This window comes from Microcaecilia unicolor, unplaced genomic scaffold (genome assembly GCF_901765095.1).
Source record: "Microcaecilia unicolor unplaced genomic scaffold, aMicUni1.1, whole genome shotgun sequence".
NCBI classification, from domain to species: Eukaryota; Metazoa; Chordata; class Amphibia; order Gymnophiona; family Siphonopidae; genus Microcaecilia; species Microcaecilia unicolor.
In genome coordinates, this window is record NW_021963002.1 from 332,695 (window position 1) to 357,064 (window position 24,370).

The 24,370-nt window shown below is 45.7% G+C and overlaps 1 protein-coding gene across 2 annotated transcripts in view; it reads left to right on the plus strand.

Annotated features, from left to right (window-relative positions):
• Nucleotides 1-508: 508 nt before the first annotated feature.
• Nucleotides 509-24,370, plus strand: part of LOC115458706 (vesicle-associated membrane protein 7) — a 48,044-nt gene continuing 24,182 nt past the window's right edge. Inside the window, exons 1-2 of one of the 2 annotated variants that reach the window (XM_030188531.1) lie at nt 509-631; nt 20,993-21,142. In XM_030188531.1, the coding sequence (XP_030044391.1) occupies nt 20,997-21,142 (146 nt within the window). In that variant the 5' untranslated portion in view covers nt 509-631; nt 20,993-20,996. Of the gene's footprint in view, nt 632-7,243; nt 7,346-20,992; nt 21,143-24,370 lie in introns of those variants that run through there. The other variant, XM_030188532.1, reaches the window with a different exon arrangement.

Consider the following 24,370-nt stretch of genomic DNA (forward strand, 5'->3'; position numbering starts at 1 on the left):
CGGGGGTGATGACGCGGGGGCGGGGGTGTCAGGGGCGGGGTTTGAGTTTGGGCGGGTTTTGGGCTGGATTTTGGGCTCCTTTAGGCTGGAAAAAAATTTTCCACCTGGCAACCCTGGACACAACCCACCAGTCTATGGATTGATCAGCATGATGATATGGAACCATTTATTTCAACACGCACAACATCTACAGGCTGCCCATCTCATCTCTTTCTCTACGGGAGAGTCATCTGCCTCAACCTGTCGCGAAACATACTTTGTCACAAAGGATGGCAGCTTGTATCATTTTCTACTATTAAAATGCAGATTCCTCATGACACGGCTTATCGTCTTCGGACTACTATGGGTAGTACAAAGGCGCATCTTCACAGTGCTTCCCCCATAAGATATTTGTAAAGCAGCAACCTGGGTAGCCTTGCATCCTTTCACGAAACACTACTGCATCAATGCTGCCTCGGCGACTTCATCAATCAACCGACTGAGTTTAATTCGAACGTGCTGCGCGCTCCTCTCCTCTGACGCAACTTCCTGTTTCCGGCAAGGCGGGATGCAGGGACAGAAGAAGTTGTTGTGTGTATCGTAGGGAACTGGGCACTGGAGAAGCTGTGGGATCGTTAGTGGGCGATCTCAGGTATGAGTTTGACTGGGCGTGGGGGTTGTTTGAGGGAGATGTGCCGTATCGCAGAGAAGGGGGAGAGATGGCAACTCATGGGGAGGGGAGACCTGTCCCCCGATCCCCGAATGCGTGTGGGGAGACCGGTCTCCTGATCCCCGAATGCGTGTGAGAAGGGCTGGTCGGAGTGTGAGTATAGCTGAATGCTTGGACTTGGTGGGTTTGGCTATATCGTCATGCCTATTAAAATAACAACTGCTAGTTGAATTGGTAAAACACATCAGGCTTTCACTGTCTTCTAGGCAGGAAAGTACATTGTTTGGCAGTGGTCAGGTCTTGCATATTGAGTAATGTGTTACTGTAACAGAACGTTGGCAGTGGTGCAGGGATCCTTCCTGAGCAGCTTTGTGTTTGAGTTGCAGGGCCCTGTACTAACTGTTTATTGTGCAAGTGCCTGAGAACTAATCACGAGGACGCTGGTCAGTTGATCTCGACGAAGTTAAATGGAATCCTTTTCCATAATGTGACGGTTTGGTTTGCTAATATTTGATCACTTTATTGTCCCCTTTTTTTTGTGATAGTATGCAGAGGATGTTCATTCTCCTAGTTAAAAACTGATGACAGTGTGCCTGCTTTTGTTTTAACCATAAATTAAAGGTTTCTGAGTTCTCTATTCGCAGAGCAGGCTCAAGAGTAGTCAACCCTTAGACTTACCACCCCCCACCTTCTTCAATTTATTTTTGGACTCCGAGCTTGCAGCGTCCCTCCCTCAAGATTTTGATAATTAAATTAAACAATCGTGGCCATCATGCTGCCTATACAAATGCAGATTAAGCTGCTGATGGTTCTTTGTGTCTGTCGGGGCCTAATTGTTTTGCTTTGACTGTAGCTGATTTTTGCTGCCCCCAAGAAGTTGCTGCCCTAAATAGCAGCCTGGCCATGCCTTAAGCTTTGTCACAAGAAGGGAAAGGTAAATGGGACTTAATATACCGCCTTTCTGAGTTTTATTGCAACTACATTCAAAGCGGTTTACATATATTCAGGTACTTATTTTGTACCAGGAGCAATGGAGGGTTAAGTGACTTGCCCAGAGCACAAGGAGCTGCAGTGGGAATCGAACTCAGTTCCCCAGGATGAAGGCCCAGGATCAAGGCCCACTGCACTAACCACTAGGCTACTCTTCCACTCCATAAATAAAGAAGCATAAATAAACTAGCATAATTCAGGTGTACACAGACAAGGGAGTCAGTTTTCAATATAAGAACATAAGTGTTGCCTTACTGGGACAGACCAAAGGTCCATCAAGCCCAGCATCCTCTTTCCAACTGTGGGCAATCCAGGTTACAAGTACCTGACAAGATCCCAAAACAGTACAATACATTTTATGTGGCTTATCCTAGAAATAAGCAGTGTATTTTTCCTAAGTCCGTCTTAATAATGGCCTATGGACATTTCTTTTAGGAAGTAATCCAAACCTATTTTAAACCACGCTAACCTAACTGCTTTTACCACATTCTGTGGCATGAATTCCAGAGTTTAATTACACGTTGAGTGAAGAAATACTGTCTCTGATTTTTTTTTTTTAATTTGCTACTTTGTAGCTTCATTTTATGCCCCCTAGTCCTAGTATTTTTGGATAGAGTAAACAAGTGATTCATGTCTACCCATTCTATTACACTCATTATTTTGACCTCTTATCATATCTCCCCTCAGCCATCTTTTCTCTAAGCTGAAGAGTCCTAGTCACTTTAGCCTTAACTCCTAGGAAAGTCGTCCCATTCCTTTATCATTTCATTGCCCTTCTCTGTACCTTTTCTAATTCCATTATCAGGCTCATTTTCGAAAGAGAAGGACACCCATCTTTCGACAGAGATCAGAAGATGGGCGTCCTTCTCACAGGGTCGCCCAAACCGGTATAATCGAAAGTCAATTTTGGGCTTCCCCAACTGCTTTCCGTCACAGGGACGACCAAAGTTCACGGGGGCGTGTCGGAGGCGTAGCGAAGGTGGGACTTGGGCGTGCCTAACACATGGACATCCTCGAACCATAAAGGAAAAAAAAGCGTGTCCCTGACGAGCACTTGGACGACTTTACCCGGTCTTGTTTTTCTTACAACCAAGGCACAAAAAGGTGCCCGAACTGGCCAGATGACCACCGGAGAGAATGAGCTCCCCTTACTCCCCCAGTGGTCACTAACCCCCTCCCACCCTTAAAAAAATATCTTTAAAAATATTTTGTGCCAGCCTCAAATGTCATACTTAGGTCCATCACAGCTGTATGCAGGTCCCTGGAGCAGTTTTAGTGGGTGCAGTGCACTTCAGGCAGGCGGACCCAGCCCCCCCCCTACCTGTTACACTTGTGGTGGTAAATGTGAGCCCTCCAAAACCCACCAGAAATCCACTGTACCCACATCTAGGTGTCCCTGTTCACCCGTAAGGGCTATGGTAGTGGTGTACAGTTATGGGTAGTGGGTTTTGGGGGGCTCAGCACACAAGGTAAGGGAGCTATGTACTTGGGAGCAATTTCTGAAGTCCACTGCAGTGTCCCCTAGGGTGCCCGGTTGGTGTCCTGGCATGTCAGGGGGACCAGTGCACTTCGAGTGCTGGCTCCTCCCACGACTAAAGGGCATGCATTTGGTCATTTTTGAGATGGGAGTCCTTGGTTTCCATTATCGCCGAAAATAAGAAACGACCAAGTCTAGGGACAACTAAGGACGACCTAAATTTCATGATTTGGGCGTCCCCGACCATATTATCGAAACGAAAGATGGACGCCCATCTTGTTTCGATAATACGGGTTTCCCCGCCCCTCCATTGGGACGTTTTGCTAGGTTGTCCTCAGCAAAACTTGGGCGTCCTTTTCGATTATGCCCCTCCACGTCTTTTTTGAAATGTCCTGACCAGAATTACACACAGTAATCAAGGTACGGTCACACCATGGAGCGATACAGAGGCATTATAACATCCTCATTTTTGTTTTCCTTTCCTAATAATACCTAACATTCTATTTGCTTTCTTAGCCACCGCCGCCACACACAGCAGAGGGTTTCAATGTGTTGTCTACGATGACACCTAGATCCGTTTCCTGGTCAGTGACTCCTAATGTGGAACCTTGCATCACATAGCTGTAATTCGGGTTCCTTTGCACTTGTTCACATTAATCGTCGTCTGCCATTTGGCTGCCCAGTCTCGTAAGGTCCTCTTGTAATTTTTCACAATCTCCTTGTGATTTAACAACTTTGAATAACTTTGTGTTGTCAACAAATTTAAATATCTCACTAGTTACTCCCATCTCTAGATTATTTATAAATATGTTAAAAAGCAGTGGCCCCAGCACAGAGCCTGCAAAAGCCCACTATCTACCCTTCTCCATTGAGTATACTGACCATTTAACTCTACTCTCTGTTTTCTATCTTTTAACTAGTTTTTAATCCACAGTAGAACACTACCTCCCATCCCTCTCCAATTTCCTCTGTCTTTCATGAGGTACTTTGTGAAATGCCTTTTGAAAATCCAGATACACAATATCAACCGGCTCACCTTTATCCAATGTAGTAGATTGGTGAGGCAAGGTTTCCATTCGCTAAATCCATGTTGGCTTTGTCTCGTTAAGCCATACTTTTGAATATGCTTTGTAATTTTGTTCTTTATAATAGTCTGTACCATTTTGCTCGGCACCGATGTCAAGCTTACCAGTCTATAATTTCCCGGATCACCTCTGGAACCTTTTAAAAAAAAAAAAATCAACGTTATGTTGGCCACCCTCCAATCTTCTGGTACAATGCTTGATTTTTAAAGATAAATTACATATTACTAACAAAAGTTCTCCAAGTTCATTTGATTTTGGGGTGGTAAATGTAACACAAATTACCCCTCCTTGGGCACAGTGAAGGAGGTTGCTCAATATTGGGGCTACCCAGCACCCTCTGCACCCACAGGGTTGTCACCTATACAATGAAAATAGGATCTAACAGATCTATACAGAAGGCAGCTCAGTAACTTACATTTAGTGAAATTTGAATAAGGATAGATTATATATAATTGTTTAGTCAAAATATTTGGGTTTTATTTTGATGGCTTTCTGTGGGTTGCTAAAACACCAAAAAGGAGAAAAGATCCCCTACGAAAAAAATGACAAAAGAAAAGTGGGGAAGAACAAAAGAAGAGTAAATTCAAAAGGAACCTAGGAGCCAAGGAATGACAAACATAAAGGGCTCCTTTTATAAAGCTGCAGTAGTGATTCCCAGCGTTTGAAATGCATTAAAGCCCATTCAATTCCTGTGAACTTCGTCGCATTTGCCATACGGGAATGACTACCACAGCTTAGTAAAGGGAGCCCAAAGTTTATTATGATAAAAATAGATCAATAAGACTGTGTAAACAATTCTCTAAAACAGTGGATGTTCAGAAGGACTAGTCACGGTGCTGTTTTTAGCGCAACTGCCTGCATCAGGAATCTCAAAAATCTCCTTGGAGCGTTTAGCAGAGAAAACTTTCTTATTGATATCTTCCTTTTGAGGATCATTTAGCTCCCAACAAGAGACACATTTGTGGTTAGAACTATTCAGATTTTTGTGACTCCTGATGCAGTTGGTTGTGCGGCACCGTGGCAATGTGTCGAATCCTTCTGAACCTCCATTGTTTTGGTGAATTGTTTACACAGATCTATTGGTCATTTCTTTTTCTATTTTATTCTTGGTATTTACATCCTGCTGCAATCAGTAAAGAATGTAAGCATGTTACATGAAGTTCATTCCTTGGCTCCTAGGTTCCTTTTATCATTAATTTTTCTTGGTCCTCCCTTGCTTCTTTTCTCTTCTGTGGATTGCTGGTACACTTCAGTTTGCTATAACTTCTGATGCAGCTAAAATTGGTTTTATTTTATTTAGAAATATTTTGGTTGGAAATGCATTCATGACCCTTCAGCATCTGAACATGCTCAGGGCAGTGCAACTTTTTTTGTATATTGAAGTATGACCCTGTTTGAAAGAATAGGCTTTCATGAAACTGAGTACCAGATATGTGAATAATACTTTTTAGCAGTATGTGCATAAAAATAATGCAGAAAGTTTGTGTGTCATAAAGAGCAGGAGTACGTTCATAAATTCTGTGGGTGATTTTTAAAAGAAGAACGTACACACATTCTTTTATTCTGAAAAATCACCAAACCCCACACAGAGGGAAGTATATGAAGTTATACAGTAACGCATAAGAAAAAGTAATAGGTTATAGTCTTGAATGCGTGAATTGGACAAAGATAAAGAGGATATAGAGCTAGGAGCTAATCCATGTACTAAAAGCTATAGTAGATATATTAAAAATACAGGCTTTGACAGGGAGCCAGTGAAGCTCTGTCAAAAGAGGAGTAACCCTGCGTCGGAGCAATGGTCATGAAAAAATTAATCGCACTGCCATATTGTGTTGAAGTTGATGAAAAAAAAGGTATCCAAACATTCAGTGTACAGAAGATTGCAATAGTCTTAAGATAGGAAGTATTATAGCTTGAACTAGAACAGTAGAATCTGTTGGACTCGCTTAAGTACTTTGTTTATAAAAAAGACCCTTTCATGGGTTTACTTAGCTGGGCCGTCATTCTCAAATTCGAGTCCAGTAGAACTCCAAAATATTCAAAGATGTTTCTAGCTTAAACTCTATATCCCATACATACCTGCTGAGCATCTGCATATGAAGAATAGGATAGCCCTGTAGCATAAAGTTGCCATAATCAAGTTGAAAAGTATTGGGGAGATGGGGGAACCATGAGAGACCCCCCCCCCCCCCAGAGTCCATCCCCCAGCTTTTTGAAATTTGACCTTCCCTTCCCACTTAACTGAGTACATTCTGTGACCCAAGAAGACTTTAAACCATGTAAAAACTCTCCCTGACACTTCAATAAGGTCCAAAAGATAAAGTATGATCAATCAAACGAATTTTGCAGAGAGATCAAACTGCAGTAATAACATTTGATGTCCCTGAGCCAATTGGGTATGTAGTTCAGCAAGCAGGGTGCCTAGCAAGGTCTCTATACTATAACCCTTTCAAAAGCACATTGAGTGAGGGAGAGGATTGCATGAGTTTCCGCATAAGTAGTGGAGAAGCAACAATGCTTTCAGCAATTTTTGCAAACAGTGGAATCCCAGCAATAGGTCTGTAATTTGATGGTTTGAAAGATTTTGTGCTGAATTTGTAGGAATGGGAGTCAAAATATCACCAAGAACTAGGATGTAAACCTTGAATAAGGGAGTCTACCAAAGTATTATACAGCCAAGCTACAAAATCCAAAGGAGCAGAATTGTATGAATAATGACATACGTCCAAGTGACACTGAGATTTAGAGAAACGTTTCAATAAGATTTGAACCTCGGTAATAGGTGGAATAGTAAATGCTTGCCAACAGCGATCAGCTGGTAATAAGGTAGCATATATAAGTTTATGAGGTAGCCATGTATGTTGCCTGTAATATCTTTTTTGTTTGGTGTCCTGGCAACACAAAAGTTTCAGGACAAAGCGGAGGGACTAAGTTTTATCTCAATTCAGTGCATATGCACATGTATGCTGGAAAAATAGGCTCCTTTTCTTAGTGTCCCTCCAGACCGGCCCAAGATTGGACTGATGGGTTATGCACTCCTTCCAGCAGGTGGAGACTGAGAACGTCTGACTCTCGAGAGCCAATAAGAGCCCTAGCCGTGTGACCCTAGATTCAGTATCCTCACTTTCCTGCAGGTGGAAGAAGGTGAGCCCCTTAGTGTCTCTCTGTTTTCTTTGGGTTCCTAAAAAAGAAAAAAAAAACCTTTAGACCTTTTCTGTGCACCAGGGAATCTGTGTACTGGAGGCTGCTGTCTGTAGGGATTCTTTCTAGCCTCAGGGGTGCTACACTTGGGGGTTCCTGGGTCCTTCCCCCTCCTTCCTACCATTTATCCCACTTGGTGTGCAGGGAAGAGCTCACCCTTTCGAAGGGAAGGTGTTGCAGCTTTGGGGAGAGGCAGCCATTTTCTAAATTAAAAAAACAAAACAACTTTCCCCTCGGCACAAATGAGCAGGTCAGCTCCGTCGTTGTCCAGAGCAGCAATCTTTGTCTTTCTCCATTTAATTACCGTGGTAGAGCGGTTTCTTTTCTGAAAGTGCAAAAAAAAAAAGAAAGGGAATCACACTCCTGCGCTATGGCGGAAAAGCTCAAGCGGTGCAGAGTCTGCCAGCAGCGGGGTGTTGGCGTACTCGGAGGTTGTAAATTCTGTACAGTAGTAGACCCGGCAGAGGTTCCTTCTTCTCCAGCCCCTCCGGCAGCCGCAGCAGCTCCTTTGGCACCCTCGGGCCCCACGTTGGAGTTGGCTGGCTTTTCAGTCTTGGCGGGGAAAACCGTCATTTTGTCGGCGCCGGGAAACACTGAGGACCGTGTGTGTCACTCCTGTCTTTCCTCAGGCGGCAGATAATACAGCAGTATCCCTGGTACATTCTGGGGGATCCCAGGAGGGTGGGTTTCCCCCTGAGTTTGTCAAATTTTCAGGACAAAACAGAGGAGTTTTATCTCAAATCAATGCATATGCACGTGTATCCTGGAAAATAGGCTCCTTTGGTTCTGAGATTTTGTACTACGAGGCCTGTTTGTTAAAGGTGTGCTAAGCACACTAACCATTAACGCAGACGTATGCTAATAGCTACTGCATGCAACAACCAGACAGTGCAGTAAAAATTCCCCGCTAACTGCTTAGTATGGGTTGGGGATAGAATATGGTCATCATTGACCGTGTGTGGTATGTTAGTGAGTGCTGTTTATAGCATGGGTACTCTTATTGCCATCGCAAGAGCTGGTGTTAAGGGCACCCATGTTACTGCAATCAGATAGCTTGGTCAGAAAAGACTCATGGCATCCAAACCATAATCCCTGATGAGATATTCGCTCCCCTTCCCGTTCTGCTGATATTCTCCATCTCAGTTCAACACCATACCTCCCACCCCCAACACTTATCCAGAGGTTTCTCTAGCAGACTTGTGGATGGGGTTGAAGCAGGTACTATCACTAGGGATCATAGGGCAAGGGGGGACAGGAGCAGAGGGGTATATATCAAGCTGCCATGTCCACTAGATTACCACGGAAACATTTAGGTAAGTGCCTGTAAGGTAGGGAGAGGGGTCAGGTGTTGAGCTGAAGTGGGGGTTGTCTGATTTTTGGGGGGGTATGTTTCAATCATTTTTATTCAAAACTTAAGAAGAAAAGTTAACATCATCATGTATGAACGTCTGATATTTTCCCCCCATGTGGCTAAACTAACACATAGTACTTCTACCCCAACAAATAGGACTTAAACCTTCCCTCCCATTCCCTTCCCCTCCCACCCCCCTTTTTGTTTCCCTTGCTATGGCATCAAATGAACATAACGCAGGGTACAGGGCAATATCTAGAAGTTTAACAGTCTACTCCTGGCAGTTGGAGTCAGAGTATTCCAAAAGGGAGTCCAAGTGAGTTGGAAACGCACTCCAGTCTTCGTTTTAAAATCTATAATTCCCACCCTCTCTACCCACAGTAATGTTATCATACGCACACGCCACTGCGATACTGTAGGGTAGTTGTATGTAAGCCATTCTGAGAGTATTGCTTGTTTAGCCACTACAATAGCTTTGCGTACAAAAGCGGTAAATCCTGATGGGACAGGGTGTATGAGAACAGGATGGCCCAGGAGCAGTGCCAAGTCATACTTCCAGCCAGCCTTCCACATCTCAAAAACATATTGTACTAGCTCCTTCCAAAATCGGACTATGCCCTTGCAGGACCAAAACATGTGCCCGAGGGTGGCCTCCGGATCCCTGCGTTTGAGGCACTCTCCCCAAGGCGAGAGTCCCATGTGAAAGGCTCTTCTGGGAGAAATGTAGAGTCGAAGAGCAAATTTGTATTGTAGCTCCCAGTGCTGCGTCATGTTCATTGTTTTGCGCATTGTAAGCACATGGGACTTGAACTGAGGCAATGTAAGGGCCATGGGGATATCTCGTTTCCAGGCAGCCAGTAACTTGGCATAGTCCAGTTCGGTAACTCTGTCCCTGATGTGCCTGTGATGGAACGTGAGGGGCACTTTTTGCTGTGCCTCTAAAGAGAATGCTGTTGCCAACTCTTCCTGGACATCCTCCGCCAGCGCCTCCCAGGACAAGGAACATATATAATGCTTTAGCTGTGGATAATGTAACTCATCGGAGGGCGGCAGGGCGTATTCAGCACAGAGCTCCTGAAACGGTTTTATCTGTCCTTCACGGGTAAGTACTTGTAACAAGTATACTATCCCTTTCCATCTGCGGAACACCGAATATAGCCTTCCAGGTGCAAAGGCAGGGTTCCCGCATATTGGCAAGTATGGTGTAACATTCGAAGAAAATCCGTGTAATTTACAGATCCATTTCTAAGTTGCTTTTGCTGATGTCATTATTCCTGTATGCTTCAGTAGGGGTGGCAATGGTAATCCCATCATGTGCAAATAGCTGCTGAAGTGCGTTTCTGGGTATGATAGTAATTCCAGTTCTGTATTTGTATGGTCCTGTGTTCTGCGAAACCAGTCAGTGATGTGGCGCATGCCACTAGCTATTGTTAGATATTTCACGTTCAGTAGTCCCAAACCCCCATATTCTACCGGTATACTCAGTGTTGGAATGGAAAGGCGGGGTTTCTTCCCACTCCACAAAAAGTTTTGCGTTAACCTCATTAATTTCTTTTCCTCCCCCCTCTTTAAGTAAAGCGGGAGAGTTTGAAAAACGTAGAGCTTCGTCCTGTTTTTGTTTCTGACTCTTGGGGGATAAATCTTCATTCTGATGTATCTTGTCACATGCTGCTATAGCTATTGACCTAGAGGCAGTCACAATACCGTGAAAGAATCCAAGGTCACTTTCTGGAGCTGTTATTCTTTATTTTTATTTTATTACAGAAGCTATTTTCCACAAATAAATCAGATACAATATCTGATTGAAGAGTATTTACTGACATCTGGAGAGGATTAAAAGCAAGGCAGCAGAACATTACAACCTCTGTGAATGAAGTTGGTTAATGCTAGATGTTTAACCAGTTGCTGAGAATCATTCAAAATATTCTCTATAGCTTCTCACATTTTGGGGGAGAAAAAAAAATCACATAACAATATGGTAAATGACTTTACAACTGCTGCACGTTGCCCTACAGTGAGGGATTATGGCAAGATGTGGTTTGCATTTAGCAAATAAGTGGGAGGAAGGGGAGGGAGCTGTGTTGCTCACTGTGGCATGGCTCAGTGATGCATGACAACAGTAATGTTCATGTTGGTTGGACAGAGATTGCTGATTATAAAGCAAGAGAGCTAGAAAAGAGGAAGAAGGGAAATTACTGCAGAGAAAATAGTAATTTTTGTTAGTAGTGTTTGATTAACTTAATCTTCCCATTGTTCTTTCCTTTTTTGGGGTAATTTATGAGGAAGAATTGCTAGATTTTTCCTCTCCCTCTCTTACGGATTGATGCTTGGAATAGGGAATAGCACCCGGCCAATACCACGAGAACAGCACCAAAACTTGGCTCCCCAGTGCTCAATGCTAATTATAATGCATGTTGTGAGACCAAAAGTAAGGGTGAAGGAATGTGCCTGGCACATGCGTAGAAAAGTCTGTGGTAAGCACAGCTCATGCTTATGTAAACCAGGAAGTGAAGCACATATCAGCGCCGTTCTTTTGCACCTTTAAATATAAGCTTTTCCAATTTTTTTTCCCATTTGAAAGGCTTATATTTAAGTGCAGAAAACAGGCGCCAATGGGGCTCATTTTCAAAGCACTTAGACTTACAAAGCTACATAGTAACCTGAGGGCCTTATGATCAAAACTCCAGCACTGCACAGAACAATGCCGGAGTTTACCACCACAGCAGCACTCTAAACTAACTCCCTCACGATCGAAGCTAATATTATGCAAATGATGTGCACGCTATTAGCTTCCATTATGAGGGAGCAAAGCAGGCAGATGGTGTGTGTTGCATGTGTTCAAAAGTTATGCTTAAAGCACAACTTTTGAACGCATGCCCAGGACACGGGCTGACGGCCCTAGGGCCCCAGTTGATCCAGACTCCCACACCCTCATTGTCGGTACAGCCCCAGGGGTCCAGTGGACCCCTGGACACCCGCACACAAATACAAAAAATACACTGGTAGTCCAGTAGGGACCCCTGTCCTCTTGTCCCTAACCTCCCACCCCTGGCCATTGTGGGTCCAGTGGGACCCGTGACAGGGGACCCGACCTGACCCCCCCCCCCCCCGAAAACATGCCTTAGTGGTGGTGGTGTCCCCCCCCCCCCCCCCCCCCCCCCATCCAACCCCCTCCCCAGTACCTTCAAAGTTGGAGGAGGGACTAGCACTCCCTCTCCCTCAGCGGGCACCATCTCAAAATGGTGGCACCCTGCCTGGTGTATCCTGGGATGCACTGGACGGAGCTTAGCTTCTGTACAAGGGAGAAACTTCCCTTATATGGAAGATAAGCCATGCCCCACCGGGCAGAGTGGTGCCTGCTGAGGGGGAGGGAGTGCTAGTCCCTCCTCCAACTCTGAAGGTACTGGGAAGACCCCCCTCACCACTAGCCCAGTAGGACAAGCTTTTTTTTGGGGGGGAGTTCAGGTCGGGGACCTGTGGCTGGGGGGGTGAGTGAGGGGCAGGAGGACAGGGGTCCCACTGGACCACCAGAGTGTCTTTTTATATTTCAACACTTTTAGTGAAGGTTCAACATATCAAACATAACCATCAAGTTAAGTAAATAACAGTATAAAGTTGCCGACTGTACACAATGGAAAAATATATAGAAAGCAACCAAACCTACATCAACGTATTTCCTATTTTTGTTTCCTCTCCCCCAATCTGTCCCCTTCCCCCTACTGACAACTTTCACAAAACAAGTATTTTACCCAAACAAATACATTCACCATTGGCTCAGCCATAAACCCACTACCCCCTTCCCCCATCCCACCCCCCATATTCAGAACCCCATCCTCTCCCTGCTACAACCCAACACCCTCCACCCCTTCAGAAGCTATCAAGACTCAGCTCTCGACATTCCTTGAGCAAAAAATGCCATACCACAAACCTCTCATATTGTTAAGCAGAAGACTGCACCCCCGGGAAATCAAAATCTGGAGATAAGGGTTCCAAATCACCAGAAAGAACTTACACCTCTTGGGGGACCCTCTTGCATCCCTCACCTCCCAGGATGCCAGTAAATGAATCTGATTCCTCCAATGCCAATAAGCCGTCGTGTCTGATACTGTCCAATACTGTAAAATGAATTTTTTTGCTACAAGGGCCAGTTTACGACACAGGAGAATAGCAAATCTATTCATATTAATAAAGGCCTTTGGAACGTCTAAAAGCAACTCTTCCACTGATCCGCCTATATCGTGAGCCAAAAGCCAACTCAAAAATCTTTTAATTTGCTTCCAAAAGAGTTTAACTTTCGGGCATCTTCAAAAAGCATGTGCAATAGTGTGAATGGACTGTGTACATTTGAGACAATTATATTCTCCCCTTGCCCCCACATGCGCCAGTTGTGCCCCAGCCATATATGCTCTAAGCACTACCTTATACCCACATTCCCTTAGTCTTGCATCTTTAGTCAACACAGGAATACTTCTGATTGTGGCAGCAACATCCCAGGTCCCTATAGCCAACCCTAGCTCCTCCGCCCATTTGGTTTTCAAATAGGAAAAATCCCTCTCTGGGTCTCCCTTTAAAAGGGCCTTACGCAAGTTCGATACTGAGAATCCTAAATCTGAGACCTCTTGAAAAAAATCCCTAACTCGAGAACCCAAAGGAACCTGCAGACCAGACTTATCTAGGGCAGAAATATAATGTCTAATCTGTGCAAATTCAAAACGATTACCCCATGAAACCCCCACCCTTTCCTGGAGCTGCACAAAGTTTATCACTTCTCTCTCTTTTGACAATAAATGTTCCAGCCTAACTATGCCCTGTTGTTCCCATAATTGAAAAGTAGGATTATCTATCCCCGGTTGAAAAGCTGTATTGCCCCTCAAGAGCAGCTGGTCCGATACACATGCATTGGCCCCCAGTTTATTCACAATCACCCTCCAGACAACCTGCATTGAGTTCGGCAATACATTCTCCTTCAAAGGATCCAGTATTTGGGCTCTCCCAAGATGCAGCAACGAATAAAAATCGTAAGGAGCATAAAGTGCCCTCTCCAGTTCTATCAGTGTATACACCTGTGTCAGTCCAAACCAATCTCCTAAATGCCTCAATAAACATGCCCACTTATAATGTTTTAGGTCTGGAAGCCCTCCCCCACCTTGGCTCTAAGAACCCCGCAGCATATCCATTCTAAGTTTCTTCTTTTTGCCTGCCCAGCAGAATTTACTAAATAATCTGTACGCCTTTCTCAAATCTTTCTGCAATAATCTCAATGGCAGACTTTGAAGTACATATAACCATCGGGGGAATATAACCATTCCTTGTCATCAGCAGCAGATGAATCCATTAACTGATGGGTTGTATCCGCCTACCAGCAGGTGGAGATAGAGAACACTGAAAAACCATAGTGCCTCTTGGACGGCTAGCCTCAACTGCCTTCAGTATTTCTCTATCTCCCAGCAGGTGTGGACGTAGCTTGATCAGCTCCTGGATTTCAGACTGCCTGTGCTTTGCCAGTTGAGCAGGGGTGTTGTGGCTGGTGGTGCCCACTTTAAAGGCATATAGGTTCACCCTTTCCCTGCCTTACCCATTCCCCCCACCTCCCGGAGTCCCTCTGTTGCTGCCTGCCTCCAACTTTCCTCACAGCGTAAAAAAAAAAAAAGCGCGCTTTTACTGCATGGCTGTTCTGAGACTTTTTCCAGTGATTCTGGTTCTGTGCAGCTTGACCGGAGCTCGTTGACTCGGTCCTCTGAGGTGAGAGTGGTGCCCAGCTCCTCCGGGGAGGTCCCACGGACACCGTTCCAATCGGGGTAAGTTTTGGCGTGAAGCCGCCATTTTATTGCTATATTCCCGTCCTGTCGGATGATGGCTGCTGAAGGAGTTAAGCGCTGCTCCCATTGTGGTAAACGCAGATCAGCAGCGGGGCTGTGTAAAATGTGCTCCTTAGACGCTCTCGTTGGTATGATCATGGCGAGCGATGTTTCTTCCCGCTCGATGCAGCTGGCAGCGGGCGCCATTTTGGAAGCGTCGCATGTCTCGACCCTCGCGGTTGCGGTGAGTGCAGGGGGATGCCTCGTTTAGAGGTTGCCAGAGGAGCTCCTACATCCGTTTCTCCTAATTCGGAGGCGGAGGGTCAGGGTGAATTTTTCTCCACTGAGTTTGTGCTTTTAATACATAAGGCTTTTATGCTGAAAAGAGCGCTGCCGCAGGTGTCTGATACTGCGTTGCATCCTGGCTTCCCTCCGGGTGTTTATGCCCTGGGGATGACTTCAGAGGTTATTTCCTCCCCCCAGCGTTGGAAACAGCTAAACATTCTAAAGTTGCGCTTATCCTCCCCCCCCCCCCCCCCCCCCCCGGTGTCAGGCTGTGGAGAGTCTGAGGGATCTGGCAGGCCCTCAGGGACGGATGATCCAGAGGAGGGTGCCTTTTTGCCACTGGATTTGGATGATCCCAGTGCGGTCCGGATTTTCCACTGCGACGAGCTGCCAGCTCTCATTACTGACGCCTTGCAGGCCCTCTCGATTGATGATCCTGCTGAAGGCGAGGCCTCCTCTGTTAATCTTAGGATGGTGGGTACTAAGAAGCCTACTCAGTCATTTCCAGTGCATGACTCCATCCAAGAGCTTATTTCTGCTCAATGGTCTGACCCTGATGGGCCTTTGAAAGTGGCCAGGGCTATGGGTCAGCTTTACCCTCTGTGTGAGGAGCACTTGGCCCCTTTGGGGATGCCTAAAGTGGATGCATTGGTCAAGGCGGTGACAAAAAAGACCACTCTCCCAGTAGAGGGAGGGGTCGCTTTGAAAGACATGCAGGACTGGCAGCTGGAGTCATCTCTGAAGCGGACCTTTGAAATTGCGGGCCTTGCCTTGAGGGTGTCTATTTGCAGTTCCTATGCAGCCCAGGCATGCCTTTCCTGGCTACAGCAGGTGCTGGAACAGCCCACCGATGGTGCGGGCCCCCTTTCTGAGGTGGCCCCACGGATGGAGTCGGCCCTGTCATTTTTGGCTGACGCCCTTTATGATCTGGTCAGAGCTTCGGCTAAACAGATGTCTGTGGCAGTGTCCACCCGCCGCCGCCTTTGGCGGCGGCATTGGGCAGCTGACATGGCTTCTAAGCAAAGACTGGTGAGGCTACCCTTTCGGGGCCTCCTGTTATTTGGAGAGGAATTGTAGAAGATTGTTTTTTTTAATTATTATTTCTTTATTCATATATTTCCATATATCGTTTTTTTAAATTATTATTTCTTTATTCATATATTTCCATATATCATCACAATACGTGAATATGCAATCGGCATTTATACAAAAGGCAAAAATAAAGAGAAATATCATTAACTGCCTTTCTGTCCACAAGTTTAGGAAATTTTGGAATCCAAGAATTTAGAATTTAAAGTAAAACATATAGCAATAATTAAGGACTAGTGGTTGCAACCTCTGGTTCAGACCCCAGCCTGCATTTAGGGAGGGCACACAACATTCAATTCCACTCTAGCATCTAGAAATTGTTTTAACTGTTTTGGGTCTACAAATTGAAACTGTTTACCCTCAAGCATTACATTACAATAACAAGGAAAACGTAATATAAAAGTTGCTCCCAGTGCTACCACCCTAGGGCGGAGATAAGACGGAGGGAGAAGATTGTGAAAGACCTGGGGGAATCTAAACCCCAGCGGTTACCTGAGGATAGGCCGAGGCCTTCTTCCAAGGGTTCTGTGTTTCCCTCCTCTTCCAGACCTCGTTTCCATGAAGCTCGCAGGTATCGCCCGGGGCGCTCTGCTGGGTTTTCTCAACGTGTCTGTTTTCAGCAGAGGAACTCCTTTCGCTCGGACAAACGTTCCGTAGGGGCCGGTTCAAGGCCAGGAGTTCAGAGGCATCCTCCACAATGATGGGATGCCGGTCCAATCCTCCTTGCCTGCAATAGGAGGACGTCTTTCCCTCTTTCTAGAGGAGTGGACCAAGATTAACTCAGATCAGTGGGTCCTGGACCTGATCAGAGAAGGTTACTGACTGGAATTCAGTGCCCTGGTAAGAGACGTATTTGTGGAGTCCCGATGCGGCAGTGCCGTAAAACGGGCGGCGGTAGAGGAGACCTTACAAGTCTTGCTGCACCTCGGAGCGGTGATCCCAGTGCCTCCCGCCAAACGCGGCTGCGGACGCTATTCCATTTATTTTGTCGTGCCTCGAAAAGGCGGGTCTTTCAGACCGATCCTCGACTTACGAAGAGTCAACAAGGCTGGAATTCAGTGCCCTGGTAAGAGACGTATTTGTGGAGTCCCGATGCGGCACTGCCGTAAAACGGGCGGCGGTAGAGGAGACCTTACAAGTCTTGCTGCACCTCGGAGCGGTGATCCCAGTGCCTCCCGCCAAACGCGGCTGCGGACGCTATTCCATTTATTTTGTCGTGCCTCGAAAAGGCGGGTCTTTCAGACCGATCCTCGACTTACGAAGAGTCAACAAGGCTCTCAAGAGTACGACATTTTCGCATGGAAACCTTGTGCTCCGTCATTGTGGTGGTACAGCCAGGAGAGTTTCTCACGTCTCTGGACCTAAAAGAAGCTTATTTGCACATTCCTATCTGGCCTCCACCCCAGCGGTTCCTCCGCTTTGCAGTGTTGGGAAAGCATTTCCAGTTTCAGGCCTTGCCTTTCGGCCTAGCCACAGCTCCCCGTACCTTTTCCAAGGTAATGGTGGTAGTAGCTGCCTGTCTCAGGCGAGAGGGTATCAGAGTTCACCCTTATCTCGACGACTGGCTCATCGGTGCGGATTCGGCTACCGAGAGTCGTTTTGCCACTGCCAGAGTGATGGGGGTCCTGCAGGTGCTAGGCTGGGTTGTCAATATACAGAAAAGTCACCTGACCCCCTCTCAGTCTCTCGAGTATTTGGGGGTCCGGTTCGACACGGCACCGGGGTTTGTCTTTCTCCCCGACCAAAGGCGGTGCAAGCTTCAGAATCAGGTCCGTCTGCGGATGCCTCGCCCGCGAGCTTGGGACTTTGTCCAGCTGCTGGGGTCGATGACGGCCACCTTGGAAGTGGTTCCTTGGGCGAGAGTGCCTATGAGGCCTCTGCAGATTGCCCTGCTTCAACAGTGGTCTCCGATGTCCCAGGAATATCAACGCAGACTAACGTTGCTCCCTGTGTCCCGGCTCAATATGGAGTGGTGGCTCTCTGACAGGATGCTGCGCCAAGGAATGCCTCTTGCGCTTCCTTCTTGGTGCCTGGTGATAACAGATGCCAGCGTTCTAGGCATTGCCAGGGAAGCTATGCTCAGGGTCTGTGGACACCCGTGGAAGCGGGGTGGTCCATCAATCGCTTGGAACAGAGAGCGATATTCCAGGCTCTTATGGCCTTTCAAAAGACTCTGCTTGCTGTCCGGGTTCTGTCAGACAACACAACAGCGGTGGCATACATAAATCGTCAGGGAGGCACTCAGTGCAGGGCCCTGGCCGCGGAGGCCGCGCAGATTTGCCACTGGGCCGAGCTTCACCTGCAGCTTCTGTCAGCAGCTCACATAGCAGTTCAGAGCAACGTGCAATCCGATTTTCTCAGCAGGCATCAAATCGACCCGGCGGAATGGGAAGTGGCAGAAGAAGTTTTTCTTCAGATTTGTGCCAAATGGGGGACTCCCGGAATGGATCTAATGGCATCAAGTGCAAACGCCAAGGTACCTCGCTTTTTCAGCAGAAGGAGAGATCCTCACTCGGCGGGGTTGGATGCTCTGGGTCAACCCTGGCCCTTGGAGCTCCTGTATGTGTTCCCTCCTTGGCCCTGATAGGGCGAGTCCTACTGCGGATTCGACAGCAGCAAGGTCTGGTGATTCTCATCGCTCCAGATTGGCCAAGGCGTCCGTGGTATGCAGATCTCCACCGGATGTTGGTGGACGCTTCGGTGCATTTGCCCCTGGAGCCGAACCTGTTGGCTCAGGGTTCGGTATCTATGGAGGATCCCTGCCGGTTTGGTCTTACAGCCTGGCTATTGAGAGGGCGCAATTGAGAGACAAGGGCTACTCCAACAAGGTCATCTCCACTCTCTTGCAGGCCCGCAAGCTGTCCACCTCCGCAGCTTATGCTCGGATCTGGCGCAAATTTGAGGCATGAGGTGTTTCAAAGGCGATCACACCCACGTGGGCTACAGTCTCGACGGTGCTGGACTTTTTGCAGGAGGGCTTACAAAAAGGCCTGGCTTACAATTCCCTGCAGGTGCAAGTGGCAGCATTATCATGCTATCGAGGGAAAGTCGCTGGCTTGTCCCTTGCTGCTTATCCGGACATTGCCCGATTTCTCAGAGGGGTGCTTAGGCTCCATCCTCCTGTCCGGTTGCCCTGTCCGGCCTGGAACCTGGGGCTGGTGTTGAAGGCTCTTCAGTGTTTGCCCTTCGAGCCGCTTAAGCGAGCTTTGCAGAAGGATGTGACTCTCAAGACAGTCTTTTTGGTGGCCATGACCTCGGCTAGACGCGTGTCTGAGCTGCAGGCGCTGTCCTTTCGGGACCCTTTTCTACAATTTTCGGAGTCCAGAGTAACGGTACGTACAGTGCCTTCCTTCCTGCCTAAAGTGGTTTCAGCATTTCACCTGAACCAGCCCATTTTTCTTCCTTCCTTTTCTAGGGAAGAGTTCCCAGACTCCTTTGGGCAGTTACATCTTCTGGATGTCCGCAGGGCGTTGTTGCAGTATCTACAGATGTCATAACCTTCTTGTCTTGTTGTCAGGTCCTCAGCGTGGAGGCCTGGCGTCTAAGGCCACTATAGCCCGTTGGCTCAAGGAAGTCATTTTTGCTGCATATCTGCTTTCAGGTCGGTCTCCGCCTGAAGCGTTTAAGGCGCATTCCATGAGAGCCATCTCCTCGTGGGCTGAAACGTGTGCACTCTCTCTTCAAGAGATCTGTAGCGCAGCTACTTGGACTTCTCAGCTTTCTTTTGCCCGGCATTACAGGCTGGAGTTTGCAGCAAAGCAGGGCGCTGTTTTTGGAGCTCAAGTATTTGCTCGTGGTGTGGCCTGTTCCCACCCTAAGTCAGGATTGCATTTGTATATCCCATCAGTTAATGGATTCATCTGCTGCTGATGACAAGGAAGGGAAAATTAGGTTCTTACCTTGATAATTGTCTTTCCTTTAGTCACGGCAGATGAATCCATGATCCCTCCCTGTCTGACTTTGTTTTTTGTTCAGATCTTTCATGCAGATATAAATCTGATTGGGAGCAGTTGGAAAACAGTTATCAGAATTTCAGCATGATGTTGTACTACAGGAGGTGGAGATTGTCCCTCCTTTGATGCTCCTGTTATGGGGCGATTGTTCGCTGTGAGGAAAGTTTATGTTATTGTATATCTTTATGGTTCACTCTGCTTTGGAAATCTCAAATACTGAAGGCAGTTGGGGCTAGCCGTCCTAGAGGCACTGTGGTCTTTCAGTGTTCTCTATCTCCACCTGCTGGTAGGCAGATACAACCCATCAGTTAATGGATTCATCTGCTGTGACTAAAGGAAAGAAAATTACCAAGGTAAGAACCTAATTTTCCCATTTTGATAATTAGGTACCAAGCCCAGATTTGGGACTGGAGAATAGAGTAAGAGCACAAATAAGAGATATAGATAGTAAATACTCCAAATTTCCAGTGTGTAGGAAGCAAGAAAATCAGAGTTTTAAACTGTATTTACTACTACTACTACTACTACTACTACTACTACTATTAAACATTTCTATAGCGCTACTAGACTTACGCAGCGCTGTACAAATTAACATGAAAAGACAGTCCCTGCTCAACAGAGCTTACAATCTAAATTGGACAGACGAACAGACAGCTAGGGGTGGGGAAATATCATCCTCCTCTCAGTACCCTTCTCCACCACCGCCAATTTCCAGGAAATAGTAATGTTCACCTCTATCAATTTAAAATTGTACTCTTTATTCTGTTAGCTTTTATCTATCACAGTCCTTGACATTTGGGACAATCTTATCGAAATGGCTTCCCCAGGGAAATTTAATTACAAACTGGTTATAATATGGTCTCTCTGTGTCATGGTACTTGGACAGATACTGTGTTCCCTAAGTAAAGAATATTAAATGCAGTTAAAACTAAAGCTAGTTTTTCTTCAGTCCCTGAGTGTTAGATGAAGCTATCAAAGGGTGATTTCCCCAAAGAGCACAAAGAATATTGTTCTAGCCTTACTATCTGTATGGTACACATGAAAAACTTCTGATCGTGCCTTACTATTTTTGTTTTTATGTGTTTATTTAATTTTAATTTTTCTTTTGACAGAGAATCATGGCTATCCTGTTTGCTGCTGTTGCCAGAGGCACCACTATCCTTGCCAAACATGCCTGGTGTGGAGGGAACTTTCTAGAAGTGACAGAACAGATCCTAGCCAAGATTCCCTCTGAAAACAACAAACTTACATATTCCCATGGAAAGTGAGTGACCACACCCTTCTGTGGTAGCACTGCTGTAGAATATTATTGTATCTGTTTATTGATATGTCTGCCAGTGTACTAGGCACCATACAAGATTATTCATATAGTTGCACCGACACTACCATGAAGAGCTTCCTGTCCTTGGGAAGAAGGGAGGAAGAGTGGTGGGGTGAAGAGGGAGGAATGGATATGGGGTTTTCTATGTCAGTGCTTCACCATGGCACTACTAGCCAAATATGAATTTATTGGATGTTGGGGGAAGAGGATGCAAACATCTATTGTGGTATCTCTGTCCTGGATTGTAACTTTAGAAACTTTGTTATTGAACATTTCCTCCTGATCACAATTCAGTTGCCACTGTGGGTTTGTAAAAATACCCCATTTAGCTGAGAAGCTCCATCTTCCCTAATTTGATCTGTGTTGAAACTTAAAACTGTTGTTACAGCAACATCATAAAGCATTCTCGATAGCAGGCCAGCTGCGGGAGGAGGATGTGACACTGTTTTGTGAAGAAGATAGCCGATTATAATAATACTTAGCCTACAGGGTTTTTAATATTTTCAATATAAAATTATGTACATACTGTCCAATTAATGTGGGGATGATGAGTTAAGACTCTTCACCCTGTCTTCTGTATTCACTTAGGGACCCTTTTACAAAACGGTGGGAGGGCTAACGCGTAGGTAGTGTGTGCCAATTCGGTACTACCGCTGGGGTAGCGCATGCGCCCAATGGTAATTCCGAGTTTGGTGCACGCCAAATCCTGCAGTAGAAAACTTCTTCTATTTTCTACCGCGGGGGGTGTTCCCAGCAGTAATTGGTTATGCAGCCATGTTGGCACACGCTTGCATGGTTACTGCGTGGGTAGTGCTTGAGCCCTTACTGCTAAGTCAGTGGCTGGCGATAAGAGCTCAGGCTGTAAATAGGCGTTCACTAGTTTTAATTTTTGCGCATGCCCATTTCCCTGCCCATTAAAAAAAAATGGCCTTTTTTCCTAGCTGCAGTAGAAAGTGGCCCAGTGCATGCCCACACTACCACAGGCCCCTTTTTACTGCAGTTTTGTAAAAGGACCCCTTAATGCCATCATTGTATATGTTTGTTCCTCCTGTAAGATTTCTGGTGAGTCCTTACTGTCATGGGTAGATTACAGATATAAAACCATGAATGCAGTAGTAATCAAAAATACATTATAGGATAAAATGTTATTTTATGCTCATATCTTTCTTAATACTTTTTCTTGGTTTCCTTCATGCGTGTCCTTTCACCTTTCCATGCATTTTGTTTGGTATATACAACTAACTACTTACTACATATACGGGAGAAGCCAGAACCCTTGCAGCAGCTATTTTACTGAGCCTACTGCTAGCAAATTGCATGTAGAGACTTACCTAGATTAGAGAGAGAGGATTCTTAGTTAAAGCTCACAGCGTGTGCTCATGAGGTTTTGACTTGAATGCTGACTGGAAGCATTCTTTTATGCTCATACTTTCTGTTCAGTGAATTCAGATGAGGGATGGAGGAGAGAAAAGAGTTGCCTTTCTGTTCTCCTTGTTTAGCTGAGATGCTGTAATGTCCTATGAGTGTTATATGAAGCTATCCAGCAGCAGGGCCGTAGAAGGCAGTAATCCAAGATTTTTAAGAGGCCGAGAGATTTCACATCTGCATTAAATGCTTGAATGAGCTGGAGCAGAGTTCAGGTTATTTTGGTTAATGATACAGAATGGAGAAAGGTATGGTGTTCAATAAAGAACATTCAAAGTGAATTCACCTGTTCATCAGCCCCTCCACCCCCCCCCCCCCCCCCCCCATTAGCTGTGTGTGGTTTCTAGATCATTTAAGAACATATCTCCAGCAGAACTGTTGCACTTTGTCTTCTTTCATAGCTAATTGAGGATTTTCCTCCATTTGAATTGTTTTCTCTTCCCCTTTCATAAGGCAACAGCTGTAATGACATCTTTTATAAGGGCTTGGAATTATTCAAAAATACATGTAGGCTGAATGTGTTTAATATAAAAAAACTAGTAAAAAAAGGCCCGTTTCTGGAGCCAATGAAACGGGCGCTAGCAAGGCTTTCCTGTGCCCCAGCCCCCCCCCCCCCCCCCCCGTTGTCGATGTGGGTGAATTGCTCCGCCTCCGCCCTCAACGTCATAACGTTTGACGCGAGGGCGGTGAATTGCTCCGCCTCCGCCCTCAACGTCATAACGTTTGACGCGAGGGCGGGGCCCAGAGACTGTGATTTTCGAGGCTTCAGAGCTTCGAACATACGAACCTTGGCTTCAGTGACGTCAGCAGCCAATAGAACATTGAGGGTGAGTTTTATATATATAGAAAACTATCACATCATATTCAATACTATCAAGTAAGAGAAGGGATTTCTCAAAAATGTGGAGAAAAGGCCTCAGTTAGTCCTGGAAACTCGAGCTTCAATATGCAGAAATCAAGCTTGCCAAGAACACATCAATGGTTATGAAAACTCCACTCCCTTTTAATCCAAAAATGCCATCTTCTACCTGAAACATTTTCTTCAAATTTTTAACAATACATTTTTATATATAAATAGAAAAATCACAAGTACGTAGCTTGTTTGAAAGAACTGCATGGGAGTATTAGAGTATTCCATAGATATCCTTCTCTTCTTGGGCATGAAAAAAGCAATTGCAATGGCAGTTATGAGATTGAACTCTTTCAGCTTCAAACTTCACATACTGGTAAAAGTCAAATACAGATTCCTGACAGAGGCCCTGCTTCGCCGAAGCTTCATCAGGGGAATGAACTGTTTAAAAGAACAACTGTATTAACCTTGAGAATACATAGTATAAATTTAAAAACATAAAAGATACTCGCAGTCCAAACTTTCACATCACTGCCATGCTCAGCATTCAGAATGGCTGCCAAGGCAAAAGGTGTGGCTATATATAGAAAAAGGTCAGTGTCAATTCAGATCCTTGAAGGGGTAAACACTTTTGAAAACGCAAGCACTTAAGTACCATATAAACTTAAGAAGCTTAGAAAAAAATTTTGCACTCCACTAACACATTCAGGCCATGTGGTTCGGATGAATGCAATTGAAAAATCCATTTCTGTTCTTTTCTGAGTAAGAGACGATGAAAATCTCCCCAAATTGGGTGCTGCAACTGTTCAGCTACTCAACATCTTAAGTCTTTGAAGGTATCATTACAGGAGGAGCAGTACTGTACTATTGAAGCCCATTTCGAGCCAAACAGCTTT